Genomic DNA, 20,168 nt, shown 5'->3' on the forward strand with positions numbered 1-20,168 from the left:
GATTATTGTGGCTGGGACTTGCAGTACTATGCTGAATAAAAGTGGTGAAAGTGGACATCTTTGTCTTGTTCCTGACTATAAAGGAAAAGCTCTCAGTTTTTCCCCATTGAAGATCATATTACTTGTGCATTTTTTATATATGGCCTTTATTATATTGAGGTATGTTCTCTCTAAACCTACTTCATTGAGGGTTTTCATCATGAATTGATATTGTACTTTGTCAAATGCTTTTTCTACATCTATTGATAGGATCAAATGGTTCTTATTCTTTCTTATATTAATGTGATGTATCATGTTGATTTGTGAATATTAAACCACCCTTGCATCTCAGGAATAAATCTCACTTAATCATGGTGAATTTTTAAACGTATTGTTTAAATTCGTTTGGATTTGGTTTGCTAACATTTTGTTGAGAATTTTTGCATCTATGTTCATCAGGGATATTGGCCTTGTAGTTCTATTTTTTAGTGCTGTCTTTACCTAGTTTTGGTATCAGGGTAGTGCTGGCCTCATAGAATTATTTTGGAAGTTTTCTTTCCTTTTCTATTTTTTGGAATAGTTTGAAAATAATAGGTATTAACTCTTTAAATGTTTGGTGGAACTCACCTGTGGTAATGGACTTGTGTTTGTTGGGAGTTTTTTGATTACTGATTCAATTTCTTTGCTGGTTATCAGTCTGTTTAGGTTTTCTATTTCTTTGTGTTTCAGTTTTGGTAATTTATGTTTCTAGGAGTTTTCAATTTCTTCTATGTTGTCCATTTTGTTGGCATATAGATTTTCATAATATTCTCTTATAATTGTATATCTGTGGTGTTGGTTGTTATTTCTCCTCCCTCATTTGTGATTTTGAGAACTTCCTCTTTTCTTTTCAATAAGTCTAGCTAGAGGTTTATCAATTTTATTAATTTTTTTAAAGAACCAGCTCCTGGTTTCATTGATCTGTTCTATTATGGTTTTTTGTTTTTGTTTTTTTTTTTTAGTTCCTATATCATTTATTTCTGCTCTAATCTTTATGATTTCCTTTCTTCTACTGGCTTTGGGCTTCATTAGTTGTTCTTTTTCTAGCTCCTTTAGATGATAAGATTAGGTTGTTTATTTGAGATTTTTCATGCTTCTTGAGGTAGACCTATCTTGCCATACTCTTCCCTCCGAGGACCACTTTTGTACATCCCAAAAGTTTTGGACTCTTGTATTTTCATTTGTTTCCATGTATTTTTAAATTTCTTCTTTGATTTCCTCATTGACCCATTCATTGTTTAGTAGTATGTTGTTTAACCTCCATGTATTTATGGTCTTGCCAGATTTTTTCTTATGGTTGACACCTAGTTTCAAAGTGTTTGGTCAGAAAAGGTGCATGGCAGGGGGAATAGTCTATATTTTGATCCAAGTCCTGGTCATGAGAATAGATGTGTACATATGGAAAGTATAAGTACACATACATACTTGTATACACTTAAGTATATAATTATACATTTAAGATTTATGCATCTTACTGGCTGTAAATTATACGTTAAATTTGTATTAAAAACTTTTAATACAGTGGTGCCTGGGTGGCTCAGTTAAGCATCCAACACTTGATTTCAGCTCAGGTCATGATCTCACGGTTCATGAGTTTGACCCTCATGTTGGGCTCCATGCTAGAGCCTTTTTGGGATTTTTGCTCTCTCCCTCTCTGCCTCTCTCCCACTTGTACACTCTCTTACTCTCTCTCTCTCAAAAAGTAATAAATAAACTTAAAAATATTTTAAGTTTTAATACACAGAGTGTCCTAAATAATGAAATAAAACCAAATTATGTATATATTTTTTTAATCTGGAGAACTAAGCCAAATTATTTGTTGTGTATAGAAAACTATCCCAGATGGCCTAAGCTAGACAATTTCCATACAGCCAAACTTGTCAAGACATTGCTTGTATTTCTAAGTCCAAGATCACAAAAGTTAAAGCTCAAACAGAAATTAACTGTCCCAAAATGATGATTCACATCTCCATTTGGAATCTGGTGGTGGGTTGCAATATAGTACCTTGAATTGTAGGTATCACCTGGTATTTTTGTGTTACTTATAAATAACTCAGTAGGAACATTGACTAAAATGCCATTCCACCACTGAAACAGAAAACACACATAGTACAGATTAAAATTTTTTTCATATTTAGGGACACCTGGGTGGTTCAGTCAGTTGAGTGTCTGACTTTGGCTTAGGTCATGATCTCAGGGCTCTTGGGTTGGAGCCCCACTTCTGGCTCTGTGCCGATAGCTCAGAATCTGGAGCCTGCTTCTGATTCTGTCTCTGTCTCTCTCTGCCCCTCCCCCATTTGCCCGTGCTCACGCTCTCTCCCTCTCTCAAATATAAATAAACATTTAAAAAATTTTTAAATAATAATTTTTTCATATTTAAAAATATAGTCTGTATATTATATAAAGAGTCCCAAATATTTGGCTGCATGATCCTTCTGGATCTACATCCCTGACTTTAATTCCTGTACTTGCTACATTCCTCATAACTTACCACAGTGTGTGTGTGTGTGTGTGTGTGTGTGTGTATGTATGTATGTGTATATATGTATATATATATATATATATATATATATATATATATGTATATATATTAAATTCACTAATGAGAATCTTCTCAGCAAAGTAAAAACAGCAGGCAAGTGATAAATGTCATATTAATATTGCCCATTTTACAATCCACAGTTTCATAATATTTAAGTATCTGCATTATTTGTAACAATTTCTTCTTTTTCTACTACTAGTACTTTCTATGGTCACAATGACTATTTCAATGTTATGCACTTGACATATCTCAGTGAGATATCGGTTGATTGATTGATACAGGTATTTAATACAAAAGGAGGCCTTTGAAATCCAAGTGGTGATATTTTAACAAGCTTGATGCAAAATCACAAAATATTCTCAGCCTGATTGCCAAGAGATTAAATGGGAAGTTGGTGTTTCTGGCACACACAAGCTTAGCCATGGCAAGGAAGATCAACTATGCTTCTCAACCCAGTAAAATTCAGTCATGCTCATCCATTCATAATTTATATTTTTTAATAAATAGGATGTTTCTCACGCAGCATCAATTAACTAAACCTCACACCAACGTGTACACACATACATAAAAACTATGTATTTATGATTACAGGGAAGTCACACATAACAAAATGTTAGAATGTTGATTGGATTTGCATGTTGCTAAAATTTCAGTGAAATGACCCTACCATCATGTGAAAAATCTAATAGCACAAATTGTTGTTGTTGGAACATAGAGAACTGTCTGTTCTCTTTACTAGCATTAACCAGGTTTCCCTCCCGCATTGCTACTGCAAGAACAAAAAAGACAGTCCTTAAAAATGGATCCTATTCTGCAAATTCTTCAAGTCAATCACTGGCACTTCACATGCATTTCTGTTTCACCATTATACCTTCTAAATGCAGACATTTGGCAAGGCTGAAAGGAAACATTTGATTCTAAGGCATACCTTTGTGGATCATTCTTGGTTACATAACTCATAGAAAAATAAATTAAATTACATCATGAACTTAAATATTTATTCTCTCTTATTTATTATAAAATAAATTTATTAATATAAATGTTCATTATTAAATATTTATTCTTTCCATATCCTAAAGCCAACTTGTTTAACAACTAAGTGTATATACCTCACTTAGATATAAAACTATAAGCTTTTTTCCCCTAATGAATTGTATGTGATGCCCCTAGTCATTAATAGTAAATACTGCTATTTGTATGAGGCACATTTTCTGAGTTTTTTTCATTATAGCAAGAATAATCACTGCCTTCTCATTTTGAACCATCAAAAACATAAAAAACTAAGTCTCTTCAGTACCTAGTATATTTTCATCCAAAATAAATACTATTTTGATGCTAATTCTTTGGACAGTAGTATAACACCTTGAAGCTTTGCTAATGTTTTTGTCAACAGAATATATACTTAGATGTGTCTTTTTCCTTTTCCACAAATATTCAAAATTTATTCTGAAAGTAAATTAAAATATTCTAGCCAAATAATCACAATCATTTGCTTTTTTTCCTCTACCATCTGCTTTTAAAGCAGTAATCACAATGTTACACAATTCTTTAAATAAATATTTTGCTTTTGAAAACATAGACAATGGAAAACACATGCAGCTGCTTGCCCGTGTGAAGGCACAGAGAAATAGCTCAATATAACCATGTATCAGTTAGCTCTAGCTACAAAATACCGCCTAACAAAACAACCGTGAAACCTCTATGAGTTTTAAGGCTCATGCACCTGGGATTAGCTAGGGAGCTACAAGGCATCCATGTATCACAATAATTTATTCTCCATAATCCTCAACTTATAGTAAGACTATTGGGGGAAAATAGAACACAGGCTCTGTAAACAAACATGCTGTCTTTATTATTTCATTAGCTAGACGCCATGTTCCAGCCAATTATTTTTTGCTCTTTATTTGAAGAGAAAAAGGTACTTTGGAAGAAAACTCTTCCTACATGTTTTCATAATGTTCAGGCTAATAACATTTTAAAAGTTAGAGAGGAGGGGCACCTGGGTGGCTCAGTTGGTTGAATATCCAACTCCTGATTTCAGCTCAGGTCATGATCTCACAGGTTCATGAGTTCCAGCCAAATTGGGCTCTGTGCTGTCAGTGCTGGAAATTCTCCCCCTCTTTTTGACCCTCCCCCTGCTCACACTCTGTCTCTCTCAAAATAAAGTAATAAACTTAAAAAAGTTAGAGAAGAAAGTGAAGGAAAGCTTAAGCTAATAGGTGATAAATTTTAGAGTTGCAACTAAGGTAATTAATACCAAGAGTTTAAAAATATGTTTTAACTCAATAATGAGTTCATTTTTCCAGATTATGTGTATATTACTATGAATATATCCAGGTAAAATGTACAAACTGCTAAACTGAACTTGGCAATTTATGTGATCAATTTCTATTGTGATAATTCATTTGTTTAACATTATTGAAATCAGTCTTCTGTGTCAGGCTATGTTATAATCATCATGATATAAACTAAGTTAATCCACTAATAATTGATAATTAATGTTCATCTAGGGCTAGAATTGCTGTCATTCCCCCATCACTTTTGTTTGGATTTATTGTGCATATTGTATCTCAGAATCATTGTATCATGGTTCTGAAATCCATAATCCTTATTAGTCCATTTGTATTGGTGGACTTTCTTTGGTGAGAAACCTGGCTGAGAAGAATGAGTAAAATGTCAGCATTTCAAATTTTCTGTCTTTTAAAGCATGTTATGCTGTGTAGAGGAAGAGAAACATCTTTTCCTACCCTTCTAACTTCTCAGCTAGGGCTCTATCACCAAAGACACATTAACAAGAGAAAAGAATACTTATTTAAGTTTTACATGACATGGGAGCCTTTATGAAGAAATGAAGACTTGAAGAAATGACATTTTTATACTAGGTTAGGTAAAAAATGGAAGGTGGTGATAAATGTCACTGGACAAAGGGGTATGAGCTAAGGGTAGTAAACTGGGGAGATCTAGCAAAGCCTATGTGTTCAGATTACCCTAGGCATCCCTCTGTCTTCAGAAATAAGATTGCTCTTTTATCTGGGTATAGGGAGGGCACCTCTCATATGAGAGTCTTTTATGACCTGCTTCAGGGGAGAAGGGGCTCAGAGAGTTCTTCCTGAACCTACTGTTTCTCAATCCCTTCAGCTTAAAATATTCAATATGCCAAGATATTATATTTTGGGGTAGCATGTTTTAAACCCCATTATTCTCTCATCTGAAATTTTCCCCAAGAAGTTTGACAGTCCAGAAACTTAGTGGGTAGATCGATCATCCCCTGTCCTAGCAAACCAGGCTCTCAGTCCTAGGAATAGGTCAATCCTAAAGAGTTGTTTCATTTCAAAAGGTGGTGATATGAGCGGGAGCAAGGGCACCCATCTGTTAGGCCTCTAACGGTGTTAGTAATCAGGCATTGAATGAGATACATTTCAATGGAAATAAAAGAAAAACAAAGGTTAATGGTTCCAACAAACTATAAATTCAATTTTTGAACCCAGAGGGTGGTCAGTCACGATTTCTAGATGTTGGGCTCAAAGCACCTGTAGGTAGGGTAGCAAGGGCAGGGAGTAACAATCAATAAATGTTTTTGGTTTGCAGTGTGAATGTCTCTGGTGATGGAATTAGATGTTCCAGTGAAATTTCTGAGTGACCCACACAGTTATAGGTACAAAGAGTACCCATACATGATCTGTTGTGGTGATTCCCTAAAAGTTTATATCATCATCCAGCTTCGGCTTATAGGACTTTGAGAAATGGGTAGTTTTCGTTTTTAGTGATGACAAGTCAGGAAGGTGAGAGAAAATTGGATATGGTAACAACTGACAAGATGTACAAAATGGCAAAATCTAATTTACAAGGAAATGAAAAATAGTTCAAAGACGGCAAACATTGACAAGAGTAGGTAATACTTTCTAACTGAAACAAAATTTTTCTCTACAGTCACCTCCATTTCTACCATAGATAATCAAAGACTATTTTTATTTGCAAAAATAAATCTAGTCTGATTAAACTTGGCCCAATTATTTATACAAGTACAACAAGAAAACTGATTGATAATACAGGCCCTTTTTAAGTCTGCTTTGAAGGAATCCTCCGGAAAAGCTCAAAGTTAGTTCAAAGTCAGAAAGACTTTATTTAGAATTTGATTTGGGGAAACTTGTCAAGAATATCAAAAGATTTGAACACTTGATTAAATAAGGTCTTGGTCAACTATTTAACCAAATTTGACAATAGAAGATTTTTAAGGCAAATATACAACATTACATAGTTGTGAACAAAACCCTCCACTCTTTTAATATTAGACACCTTAATAAGTAAGTAATCAGAAGACCTTATAAAGACAACATGAAGCACAGGAAATTAGTTTGATAAAACACAGAATCTTTGTTTCCTAGGCAAATTTCTTAAAAGGCAACTGAAGATCTGCATAGCCTGGCAGGTAAAAAGCCAAGCAAGGTTCTCAAAACACAAAAACAAAACAAAACAAAAACCTAAACAGGAAGAAAATAGTTGACTCTGGGAGGGAAAGGATCAATAAACAATGGGTACTTAACACTAAACTCAAAAGGGTCACTATCCAAAGATTTGACAAATACAAATATTTTTTCCTGCTAACCTGAATTTGGAAAGGAAAGGGCAAGGAGAAGTGTTTACCTTCCTCTCTCAACGAAGATAAAGATCCTGAAAACTGATACGTTAAGAATTCTTACATTCTGCTGGCTTTCTGCCAGTTGTCCCAGACCTTAGCTGCAGTCTCCAAGGTGATGGAGTATCCCAGCCTTTTACTATCCAATCCTCATCACCAGAAACTGTAGAGGAGGAAAATAGTATGTTTTTCCTTCTACCCTTCTAGTTCCTCAGCTGTGGCTTTGTAACAGAAGATGGATTAACAAGAGAAGAACATACAAATTTATTTAATGGAAAATGTTTATGTGTCATGGAAGCCTTCATAAAGAAATGAAGACCCAAAGAGTTGATTAAACCTGAGTGTTTTTATGCTGTTTTGACGAGGAATGTAAAGTCATGGGAAAATGTGGTAGAACAAAAGGGTAGAAAACTGAAGGGAGCTTATTCATTGTTCATTCAGATTCCCTTGGTGTTTTCTGAGATAAGGATATAGGCAGGGCACCCCCCACATGAGAGTCTTATGACTTGCTTCAGAGAAGGAGATCAGAGTCCTTAATGCACCTGTTGTGTCTCAGATTCCTCCAGCTTAAAATGTTCAACATGCTAAATTGCCATGTTTTGGGATAGCATGTCCTGAACTCCATCAACTACAACTAAATCAGTAGTAGGAAAAAGGTCTTTGTTCTCACTTAAAGTGTGTATGTGTTTATGTGTGTGACAGAGAAAGAGAGAATTCAAGAAACATGAATTATATATTTCAGAAATTCATGCATTGTGAAAGAATATAAACATTATTTGAATCTTTTACCCAAAATCTATTAAATTACATTTAGATGGTATTTCTGTTCCAAGTCAAATTTCTTACATACCATTGTAAACTTACTCTAATTTTCTTAATAGGTCATTTACTTTTGAACACCCAAATTTTTAGACAGTGAAGTTACAAATTAAGTCCACATTATCTATAAGCAGTGTGTGCAATTTTACAATAAGTGTGTCCTCAAGATCCATGCCCTTAGAGCAGGTTCTATATGCAGGACGATCTTTGAGCTTGAGAAACTCAATCTCCTTGGGTGATACCCAACAGGTGTGTACCTGATCCTTTGTTTTCCTTTGGCATGGCCCACTTTTACTGGGAGATTTTAATTGAATAAGTTGTTATGCTTTTATTTTTAAATTCAGAATCTTGGATCTGGACCAATAGGTTTTAATCAATGCAATTAAGGGAATGTAAGTGAGAGACCTATGAGAAAGGATGGATCATTTATGAGACCTAAATTTGTGAAACCATATTAAGGCAACACTCGGCTTTATGCTGAAACATCCAGGGTTGTAAAGAGCTGACAACCTACCCTTTTGTCATTCACATCACCTCCCCTCTTCTAAGTTAATAGATCCTTTTATAAACTAATTTGGCCCCACTGATGCACTGATTGAACAAACTGCAGATATTATGTCTTGATAGACAGGCATGATGTACTAGATGAAAGGAATTGCTGTAAAGAGGCCATTAGTAATGTGATGGTGAAGTGCTGGGGGGAAGGGAAACATTCTATAGTCCTGTGATTAGGTCTTAGTCTTTTAGTGAGACTGTGCCTCACTGTGAACTTCACAAGTGTTTCACGTTTTTTTTCCTCTCTCCTTAGATAGAATAGGATGGCTAGAGTGACCTAGAGTTGGGTATTTCCCTTCCCCAGTCAGTTAGGACCGGGTTAATAGTTTCCCCTGGGTGTGGGGGGAGGGGGGCAGGCCTTGTTAAGAAGAACAAAGTGCTCTGATGTATTTCCAAGTGGTTTTCTCTTCTCTTTGCCAGAAGCACAAGGGGCTATTTTTTCTACTGTTTACTATTAGGACATGGTTGAGCCTGGAGGTAAATCTCACAAAACTGTGGAAGTCCCCCTGTGACTGTGTCCCCATGGAGATCTATCAGCACCGTGCCTCCAGGATTCACCAATCCCAATTCAGGTTTCCTATCCTGACACTCGTTCTCTCTGTGGTTTCCACACATCAGTCTCCACTCTGGGAGTCTGGGACTCCCTTTATTTGCCTGTCTGTCTCTACAATCTTGCCAACAGTGGTTTGCCCAATGTCTTCTCTTCTCCAGGCTCCTGACATGCTGAACCAGAAACCAGAAGTTTCAAATGCATTTCAATCACTGCAAAAATTAGTAGTTCAAAAAATGCAGAGACCAAGGAAATAGATTGCTGAGAAATAAAACCCTGCAGCCTAGGAGGGAAACACACAATTTTAGTCTTATTTCTTTAAGTAAGGAAGTAAATGGATGATGTGTAATTATGAATATTTATATGGCAAAAACAGACCCATGGATAAGATGGTAAGTGTGATGAGGTGTTGTCTTTTTATAAAGCGAGTTAGGACACCTTCTTCCATACAGGATTCTATCAAGAAGTTGCTGTAGCAAAAAAAGGAAGTAAAAAATGGAACGAACACCTTGGTGAGCGGACATACTGAAATACATTAAGATGTCTTATTACTGATATAAGGAAAAAACCTTGGCCTTCTGAAAAGTGTCCAAAAAAGCAAACTGTAAGAAAAGTCATAACCTTTAACTTGCATATGCAACAAAGATGCTACAACCCTGAGAATTAGCTCCTTGTCAGCCAGTTATTTCCAAACTTCAGCAAGTAGATGATAAGATCAAGGTAATGGTTGAAGAGATTTTGGTTGGGCAAAAAGATTGTAACCATGCCACTATTTTTCATCTTTAAGATATATCAAGTAGATTTAATCCTCTTAATGTGTTCTTAATATATGTTCCAATGGCATTCCAAGATATTTCCATTGACATGTGCCTGACATGAATTCAGTAGTCGTACAGAACATGAGTATGGTATATTGCCCTCCAGTTAATAATTTGAATATGATGTCACACAAGGTATACGAATTTACCACAAATTCAAAGATGACATTTGAAGTTTTATTTTCTGCATTTGACTCTCACTCTCAGTTCTTGGTTTGCTGGGGGAAAAATGTATGTTTGTTTTTCCTTGAGTATTATTTTTGTTGATTATGTATGATAAAATGGATGTCATAAGGACCAGGATACCTCTCATAATGTATTGCTCATAATTAAGGTGACTTATTAGAAAAGTCCAATGATTAAAACTCTAATTGTGTAACTGTTATCTTCATAGGAAGTTTATAGAGACTCATCTGAAAACCATTCCCAGTCGTGCATTTTCAAATCTGCCCAATATTTCCAGGATGTAAGTCACTTTTTTAATATAAAGAGAAGTGTGCAACTGTGCCAGCCATGTTATTTTCTAAATGTGTTCTATCAAGAAAAATACTTGTTATACATTGTATCTGCATAAAACAATGATATTTGCATTTCCAATGTACTTGAAAAGTTTATGTAAAAGATGTTTATTTGATTTTGCTACATCTCCAATCCCGAATTCCTAATTTCTTAAACCTACTGCAAAATTAAATTCATTTGATCTTGACAATTTAATAATTCTCAACGTATTTTAATGTATCTTGGGATGCGACAAAGTGTTAGCTGGGAATCTCTCCCATACACACACTGTCTAGTCCATCTCTCCTAGTTACAGATTCTTGATTCACTTTTTACCAGGACAAGTGTTTACATTTTGTCAGAAATGTAGCTAATGATTTCAGACTTCTCTCATTAAAAAAACAAACAAACAAAAAAAACCCACAAAAATAATTCTAAACCTTAGAAAACTGAATTGTTATGCACTCAAGAGTAAGGATAAAAAGGACTTCCATGTTGAGTTGACAAAGAGTATAACTGTATATGAAATAAACCAGGGCCTTATTTCGTTTAATGGATTCTGACAAGCCACAAAGATAATTCAGGTACACCAAATGACAATACAACCAGGAGCAACCTGTGTCGGTTTTGATTCATTTCATGACCATTTATCGAGTGTCTGTTGTGTCATTTCAGGGGCATTTGACATTTTTAGTTGATACAACTAGAAAGGAGGGTGCTACTGGCATTGAATGGATGAGGCAAAGGATCTGCTGAACACCCGACAAGGCACAGGATATCCTCCCACAACAAAGAATTTTCTAGTCCAAAATGTCAACAGGGCTGAGGCTGAGAAACCATTCCAGCTATGTATCTCTGCAGTCTTTGATTTCCTGAACAGCCCTTCTATTTTCAAATTCTTGTCTCCTTTGATTTCCTTGATATTGTTCTCTCATCCTTCTTTTTAACATCTTACCTGAGCTACTCTTCCTCATCCTCACTCTCCTTTCCTAACTTCCTATTTCATTTCATTCAGTTCCTTAAATATCAGTTCATTCTTTCTTTTGTCCCAGTTCCTTCATACCCTCTTCTCCTTGAATGGACACTCCCATTCCTTTGGCTTCACTGTTACCCAATACAGTTAATTCCTAAATGAGTATCTCTAGCCCTGACTTGTTGCTACAATTGAGGCCTGAATTAAAGCTTCTTCCCAAGTATGATCATCTTGATGTCCCACAGTCACTTCAAACAGCATAGCCAAAATAAACTCATCTTCCTGCTAAAGTGTTCCTTCTTCTCCGTTTAACAGCACCAGCGCTTAGTGGCCTAAAAGTTAAACAACTTGAAATACCCTTCTCATCTTCTTATATAATTGCTTATTTGGTGTCTCTGCTTGGATGTCCCAATAGCTTGACCATTACTTTATTCATTCATTCAACAAATATTTATCGGGCCCTACTCTGTGCCTGGCACTTTGCTAAATGCTTCACATATGACATCTGACAAAACTCATGGAGTTTCCACTTTCCTTCCTAAGAGATATACTATGGTGTAGTCAGTTAGAGAGTGCTGTGTAACTCATATAAGAAGCATCTTACCTAGATGGAGAGTGTGGTCATAGAGGGCTCCCTAGAGGAAATGACACCTAACTTGTGATCTGGGGGGGAAATAAGTAGAAAGATAGTTCCAAGAAGAAGGGAAAAGCTGTGCTGTTGGTTAAATTAAAATAAACTTGTTGAGGCTGAAGCTTAAGTGGGAAGAAGGGCAGTAGAGAGAAATGAAACTGGGGAATAAGCAAGTTCAAGGCCTTGTGAACCACGTAAAGGAATTTGAAATCTTCCCTAAGGTCCAAGCCACTAAATGGTTATCAGGATGGAAGTGGCAGATCAGGTGTGTTAGAAACATTCGCTTGTTCTGTGGAAAGGGAGTCAAATGGAGTAAGACTGGAGACAGGAAACTTGTGAGGATGTTGTTGCAGTGTCCCTGGGGCAGAGGGGATGGTGAACTGAATGCTAATGGTTGAGGGGAAATAAAGAAAAAGTGGCCAGATTTGAGAAATAAATAAGAGAACTAACAAACTCAAAAGTTGATTGATTTGGAGGTGGGAAGAGATGGAGAATTTCATCCAAGTGTCTGACCAGGACACCTGTGTGGTTGATGAGCATATTTGCTGAGAGAGAGAAGTTTTGTGTGAATTTGCTGTGGAGAATCGAGGAGACAGGAGTTCGCTTGGGGCATATGGCATTTGAGTTACCTTTGAGGCATCAAGCAAGCTATGGGTCCAGCAGGTAATCAGGACATAAACATGATTTTTCCTTCATTCCAGGCAGATGTAATTGGGACCAGTGAAGGGGAATCATTGGAGAGGGATAGGCTAAAGAGAATGAAGAACAAACAATTTGGGGGTCCCTGAGAAGGCAAGAACAGATGGGATCCAAATAAAGGGATTGACTTGGTACAAGAAAATTGTCATCTTTTACACTGTAACAAGAAAGTAGTAGTAAGAGATGAAGCCATGCAGGTGATTAATAGGCTTATTGGTGGAGAATTCAAGAAATTCTCATCTCAAGCTTTCAATCTTTTCTACAAATTATTAAAAGATTATCTGCTAATTATTGAGGGTGAAGTTAGGAGAGTTAGAAATTTGAGAAGGTTTGAAATAAAAGTGATGGACAATAAAAGAGGGAGGGTTGGCTAAGATATACAGGACATCCAGGCAGATCTGAAGGTCCTGTTAAGACTTCCTCCGTGGAGAATATGCTGAATTCTCTAGTCTGGGTTAAATGTTTCCTGAAGCACATCAGAGCACTTATCACTGTATATGCTAATCTCGTTTACGTGCCTATATCACCCATTACTATGAGTTCCTTGAAGCTGGGGAACAGGTCTGTTTTGTCAATGCCCACTTACTGACACAGAGTAAATATTCAATAGATATTTGTTGAATGAAAACATGCAGAGATACATAAATAATAGTTAAAGTTCTTGTCTGCTTAGGGGGCAAGAGAGAAAACATTTGGGCAATCCTGGATAGGTTTGTACTGGTTCAGTATAAATTTCCACCTATTATTCATGCATAATTATTAATAGCACCCTGTGTAACTCACAAAAATATCCTAGTTTGGATGATAAATGATATGGTCACCCTAGTGATTACATAAGACTTACATGCTAAGAAGAAATTTGAGGAAGAGATGGGATCTGATTTTTCCTGTTTATAAAAAAGGGATAAGCAAGCAGAGAATCACATCTTTCATCCCAGTGAATAAATGGTTCCTACGTCTTGTCTTCCAAATTGAGCCATAAGAGCCCTTTAAGGATGTATCATTCAGTTGGAGAAACTGGAACTTCTTATGACGTGGACAGAATGACCATTCTAGTAACCCTTTGAGAAAGCTTCACACTTCTAAACTAAGAAATTCAGGAGAAAATTCAGAGCAATAGGTATGATATAAAGTTAGGAAAACAAGTTTGTAGCTTTCAAAATTCATCTTTTCCTTCAAATGGCACAGCTTCATCCATTATAAATCTCTGCAGATCTCTACACACACATACACACACAAAAAATAATCTTTTCAATGTCTTCCATTGCTCCTTCCATATTAAAAATATATTTGGATTAAAATAATTTATGTAATGTTATCTACAAGTGGCAATGGCTTGGGTGACCTGATAAATCAAAGGATAATTATTTAGAGAATAGATAAGAAAGTACAGGACCATTAGAACATTCCCAATGACGTGATAAAAACTCAAATAGAACAGAGTTCCTTTTATAAACATTGTATTAATGAAAACATTTTACTGGCAGATTTAATTCAAAATTTAAAGATAGATATTTTTTTAAATAAAAGTATTTGCACATCATCCCTCATAAACTCTGATTTAGTTATCCTGGATTGAGTCTTAGACATATGTATCTTTTAAGAGCCTCCCAGGTAGTTTAACTTAATGGCCAGGGTTGAGAATCTCTGTTATGACAACAGGTGGACACCATCTATTAATATTTAATTTTCCCAAATATAGAGATACCTCTCAAAAAAAGCAGTCACTGAGTTTGGCTGCGTTAGTCATTCTTATAACAAGATGGAATTTGTGGAGGCTACTTGAAACAGTATTCCTTAGGTATTCTTGACAAGTTGTACTTAGAAGTTTCTCTTTTCTCTTTTATAATAATTAAAGCCTTTATTTGAGTTATCCTTTGCTTACAAAGTTCCAGAAAAGTCTTGAATTTTCAGATTAATCAAAATAAAGAAGTCTTGAGTAGACATGTAGTCACTACCCTATGGAATGTTCTGCTAGAGAATTGTAAATTTCTCATCTTCTTTGAGACTCTATTTCTAATCCCATGCAGGTACACTGTTAAAAATGCCTCTTTTTTTATTATTGTGTTCTTTTCTAATTTCTTTCATTTTCTGCTATTTTGAGTAATTCACCGTTTATTCATTACCTTAACACATATTCACTGAGGGTCTACTACATGCCAGGCACCATGAAAGACACTCAAAATTCAAAGGCCACACAAAGCAGACACTGTTCTCCATTTCAGAGAATGTACAGCCTAATCAGACAATATCCAAACAATTAGAAAGTTGTACTGTGATAATTAATGAAAGGAGAAGTTCTTGATGCAATGAGGGATACTTAAGGGAAATTTTACCTGATCGGGAAATTCAGGAAAAGCTTCTGAAGGAAGTGTCATTTAAATGAAACCTTAGGGATGAATAGGACCTAATGAATCGGGAAGCTTTCAGGTATCACAGGATTTGAAAAAAGTATAACTAATTGGAGCATAATTAGGGAGAAATCATGGAGGTTATACATGTTGTCTGATCTGGGAAGCCCCTGACAAAGAAGTTTTAACAAAATCAATATGTTTGAAGTATGTTTGGCATTCACAACCCTACTAACTTTCTACTTTGCATTATATTTTTATGATATTCAGCTATTTGTCAATAGATGCAACTCTGCAGCGACTGGAATCACATTCCTTCTACAATTTGAGTAAAATGACTCACATGTAAGTACAATGAAAAGTGCAGCACAGACCCCACCATAGCCAGTCTTGACTGATAATTCTGGGCTCCAAATGGCTGTTAACAGCTGGGTGTTCAACCATGGTTCAAAATTTCTGTGTCTGATTAAATTCTTGACTTGTTCTCACAGTTTGTTAATCCATCCAAAATCCCATTTCCATGGTTGAAAGGTAAAGTCAAAACTAGAAGTTCTCTTCTCAAATTGTCATTTCATTCTATTACTAGTATGTCAGCAGATTTCATTGGTGTGGATGTCAGTGAGTCAATACATATTTACTGACTACTAACTGGATTCCAGGCCTGTGCAAGATTCTGTAGATCTAACATTTTTCCTCAGTTAGGAAAACATAGAAGAGAAATGTAGCTTCATGAGATTAGAACAGGAGTCAGGGTACAAACTCTGGCCCTAGAGTTGATTATAATTGGGTTGGAACCCTGGCTTCTCTGTCCACCCACTGTCTAACCTTGCACAATCATGTAATCTTTCCTAGCCTCACATTCCTTATTTGTAAAATAAAGCTAATAAGAGTTTTAACTTCATATGGTGAGCATAAATATTGAACGATATAATGCATGTAAGCATTAAGCACCATGCCTACCACGTTAAAACCAGGCAGCACATTTCGTCAATAATTATTCTGCTTTTATTTCTCTAGTCCATTACAATTGATTAAAAGTTGTAAATAATCACATTACATCCTTCTAAGCAGCCACTTAATTTTATGAAATACTATGAAATATTAACTATTTCCTTGAAGAAACAAAAATACCTGTTTTCTATAAATACCTACTATGTTCTAGACATTATGATAAACGTTCTATGTTCTATATTTAAGGCTCAAAAAAACAACCTTATTAAGTAGATATTATTTTTTTATTATTTATATAAGGAAAACATAAATTCATAAAGGATAAATATGTTTTCCTTAGTCACTCAGTTACTAAAGGATCAGAGCAGAATCTTTACACCATAAATATCTTACTGGAAAATTCTTTCCCTATGCACTGCATTTTGCTGCCTTCAAGAACACTGAGGCTCAGAATGTTGCTTTTAGCTATGGTAGGCAAGCTTCCATCAGATCAATCATTACTCTGAAAGTAACTAGAGAAGCAAATCCTCAAAACAACATTCGATTGTTTTCCTCTTGAGGTGTTCTGTGAATTGTAATCAACAACTGAGAGGCTCTGACTGAACAGAGGATTAGGCAATACCATAGGGCTACTGAATCAAATATTGGAGTTCAGGACTTATGAAGGAGGAGGACTCCTCAGTAAACTAACATCCCAAGATTTTAGCTGGGATCCCTAAACAGCTTCATCACAGAAGTATGGAAAATAGATCAACTCTCACAAAGACTAATGCCTGGCTTTGAATCAACAAAAAATAACAAGGCATAGAAAAAAACAAAACAAGAACATATGGGGGAAAAAAAGCAGGAGAAGAAAACAAACAAAAGAAAACGAGAGGAAATTCAAATGTTAGAGTTTTGGAGTTATTAGGCACAGATCTTTAATTAATAACTATAATTAATATATTCAAAATTTTAAAGACTAGAGAATTTCAAAATAGAATTGGAAACTATAAAAAGGATCAAATAGAAACAAGAACTTAAAAATTCAATAACTGAAATAAAATCCAAGCACGAGTTTAACAACAAATTAGACACAGCTCAAAAGAGAATCCATAACCTGGAAGATTAAGTCAGAAAAATATATCCAACCACAGCGCCTGGGTGGCTTAGTCAGTTAAGCATCCAACTGTTGGTTTCAGCTCAGGTCATGATCTCATGGTTCCATGGGACTGAGTCCTACATCAGGCTCCACAATGACAGTGCAGAGCCTGCTTTGGATTCTCTGTCTCCCTCTCTCTCTGCCTCTGCCCCACCCCCACTTGTGCTGTCTCTGTCTCAAAATAAAGAAATAAACTTTAAATATATTTATATTTGTATTTATCCAGGCTGAAGCATGGAGAGAAAAAGAAAATAAAAAATATATGGCACAGTAAAAAGTCTGGAATACCTGTAATTGGGTCCCAAAAAAGAAAAGAGAAAGAAGGAGAGAAGCAATATTTAAAGAGAATTTTCTAAAATTCATAAAGGATGTCAAGTCACAGATATAATTAGCACAAACCCCAATAGGATAAATACAAAGAAAACACATCAAGGCACGTCATGGTAAAGGTATTAAAAACCAAAGATGATGTGAAAATCACTAAAAGCAGCCAAAGGGGGAAAAACACATATACACTTTAAAATAAGTAGAAACAGGATTGATAGTTGATCATTCATTCAACAGAAATGATACAATCTATAAAAGCAATAGAAAGATACCTACGATGAGGATAACAACAAAATTAGCAATAATAAATATCTGCCAATTTCTTCGAAATTGAAGGCAAAAGAAAGACATTTCAAGCAAACAAAAGTTCTTCATATGAAGAACCTACTAAAGGGAATTTTAAGGTTAAAGGAAAATAATGCCAAATAGTTGCCCAGAAGTACAGAAGGAAATGAAAAGCAAGCAATACAATAGGTAAATATAAATGACACTGGACTGCACAAAACTAAACAAAAAATATTTTTCTGGGTTTAAAATACAGGCAATTCTTGGGGCTCAGTAGGTTAAGCATCTGACCAGCTCAGGTCATGATCTCACAGTTTGTGGGTTCGAGCCCTGCATCGGGCTCTGTGCTGACAGGTCAGAGCCTGGAGCCTGCTTCAGACTCTGTGTCTCCCCCTCTCTCTGCCCCTTCCCTGCTCACATTCTGTCTCTGTCTCTCTCTCTCAAAAATAAGTAAACATTTAAAAAAATTTAGGGGTGCCTGGGTGGCTCAGTCAGTTAAGTGTCCAACTTCAGCTCAGGTCATGATCTCACAGTTTGTGAGTTCAAGCCCCACATCAGGCTCTGTGCTGACAGCTCAGAGCCTGGAGCCTGCTTCAGATTCTGCGTCTCCCTCTCTCTCTCTGCCCCTCCCATGCTCGCACTCTGTCTCTCTCTCTCTCTCTCTCTCTCAAAAATAAATAAACATTAGAAAAATTTTCAATAAATAAAATAAATAAATAATAAATAAATTTAAAAACACAGGCAATTCTTGTGCTGCATGATGGGTGTAGGATCGTAAAACTGCATGCTGAAACTATGCAAAGTGATCTTAATAATCAATGAAAAAATTAGGATTGTTTTGTGACTTTTACAAGTGTTTATCAAAACAGTAAAATCTCCTTTACTGTTGGTTATAAATGTATAGGGGAAGGAAAAATAGTACACTGATACTTATTTAGCACACTGTAATTTTAAACTTTAAAATTAAAGTTTACAATTAAAATGTTTTATTTCTTTGTAAAAAAAAATCAAGAGTAGTTTGAACAGTACATGCCTTTTTCTCTTTGCTGTGTAACTTACTAGAACATCACGTCAATGTCTTGGCAAATTGTCATTCTTCTTTCTAGGTCTGGATCAGTTTCCAATATTTAATTCTCTGCTCTTTCAATGTCATAAAATATTTCTTACCGTTCTTTTAATTGAATTTTGTTTTTTTAATCAGCATCTTTTCTTTTGGGGCATTTTTATCCTTTCATTCGCAACCATTTTGCTCAGTAATGTCAATAATTTGCCCTCACAAATTTCCTGTGATTGAATATCTAGAGTCTCTCAAATAGTGAATGTATCAACATTCACACGCTCAGCTATTTCTTCTATGACTCCATTTACACTCAATTCAAATTTTACTTCCAGCATTATCACATTTTGTTTCTCTGCTGCACTGACTCTGCCGGTCAGTTCCCTCTTTCAATTATCCACTTTTGCAAAGTGCCGTATGGGTTTACCACTGGAAGGCAAGGAGCCAATACAGCTGCACAGTGTTACTGTTTATAGATGAAGTGGATAACAGATGCTCAGTGACTGCTGACCAATGACTTTGAAAGAAGTGTAACTGGTCACCTATCATGATACAGATCTGTTATGTACATAGTGATGCACAGACTGAAGAGCTGGCAGCAAAGTTTTGTGCAATTATTCACACAATATATTTGAACCATGTGGTCAGGACCAGATATTATTTAAATTTAACTAAATAATGGTAACTTAATATTATGCATATTGCAACCATGCAAAGCAAGGACTAACTATATCCACAGAATTAAAATACACAATAGCAAATAAGGAATGGGAGGGTTATAAATTGTTCTAAGGTCCAGGACACCTGGGCGCCTCAGTCGGTTAAGCGTCCGACTTCAGCTCAGATTATGATCTCACGGTTCATGAGTTCAAGCCCTGTGTGGGGCTCTGTGCTGACAGCCTGGAGCCTGTTTCAGATTCTCTCTCTCTCTCTCTCTCTCTCTCTCTCTCTCTCTCTCTCTCTCTCTCCCCTCCCCCGCTCATGCTCTGTCTCTCTCTCTCAAAAATAAATAAACATTAAAAAAAAATTTTAATTGTTCTAAGGTCCTTGAATTGTCTGAGAAATGGTAACAGTACTAACTTGTATTAGACTTTTTTTTTAATGTTTTTATTTATTTTTGAAGGAGAGAGAAAGAGCATGAGCAGGAGAGGAGCAGAGAGAGAGGGAGACACAGAATCCGAAGCAGGCTCCAGACTCAGACCTGTCAGCACAAAGCCTGTCGTGGGGCTCTAACCCACGAACTGCAAGATCATGACCTGAGCCGACGTCAGATGCTTGACCAACTGAGCCACCCAGGCACCCCTTGTGTAAGACTTT

General features: G+C 35.9%; 1 protein-coding gene across 5 annotated transcripts in view; it reads left to right on the forward strand.

Moving 5' to 3' along the window:
• TSHR (thyroid stimulating hormone receptor) overlaps positions 1-20,168 on the forward strand; it is a 165,815-nt gene that overhangs the window by 83,122 nt on the left and 62,525 nt on the right. For 2 of the 5 annotated variants that reach the window (XM_058739907.1, XM_058739908.1), the window contains exons 2-3: positions 10,333-10,404; positions 15,361-15,435. The exons of 1 other annotated variant lie outside the window; for it this stretch is intronic. In XM_058739907.1, coding sequence (XP_058595890.1) covers positions 10,333-10,404; positions 15,361-15,435 — 147 coding nt within the window. The remainder of the gene's footprint in view (positions 1-10,332; positions 10,405-15,360; positions 15,436-20,168) is intronic. 2 more of the 5 variants (XM_058739909.1, XM_058739910.1) reach the window with 1 other exon arrangement.

The sequence above is a fragment of the Neofelis nebulosa genome, chromosome 7 (assembly GCF_028018385.1).
Source record: "Neofelis nebulosa isolate mNeoNeb1 chromosome 7, mNeoNeb1.pri, whole genome shotgun sequence".
In the NCBI taxonomy this organism is placed as follows: Eukaryota; Metazoa; Chordata; class Mammalia; order Carnivora; family Felidae; genus Neofelis; species Neofelis nebulosa.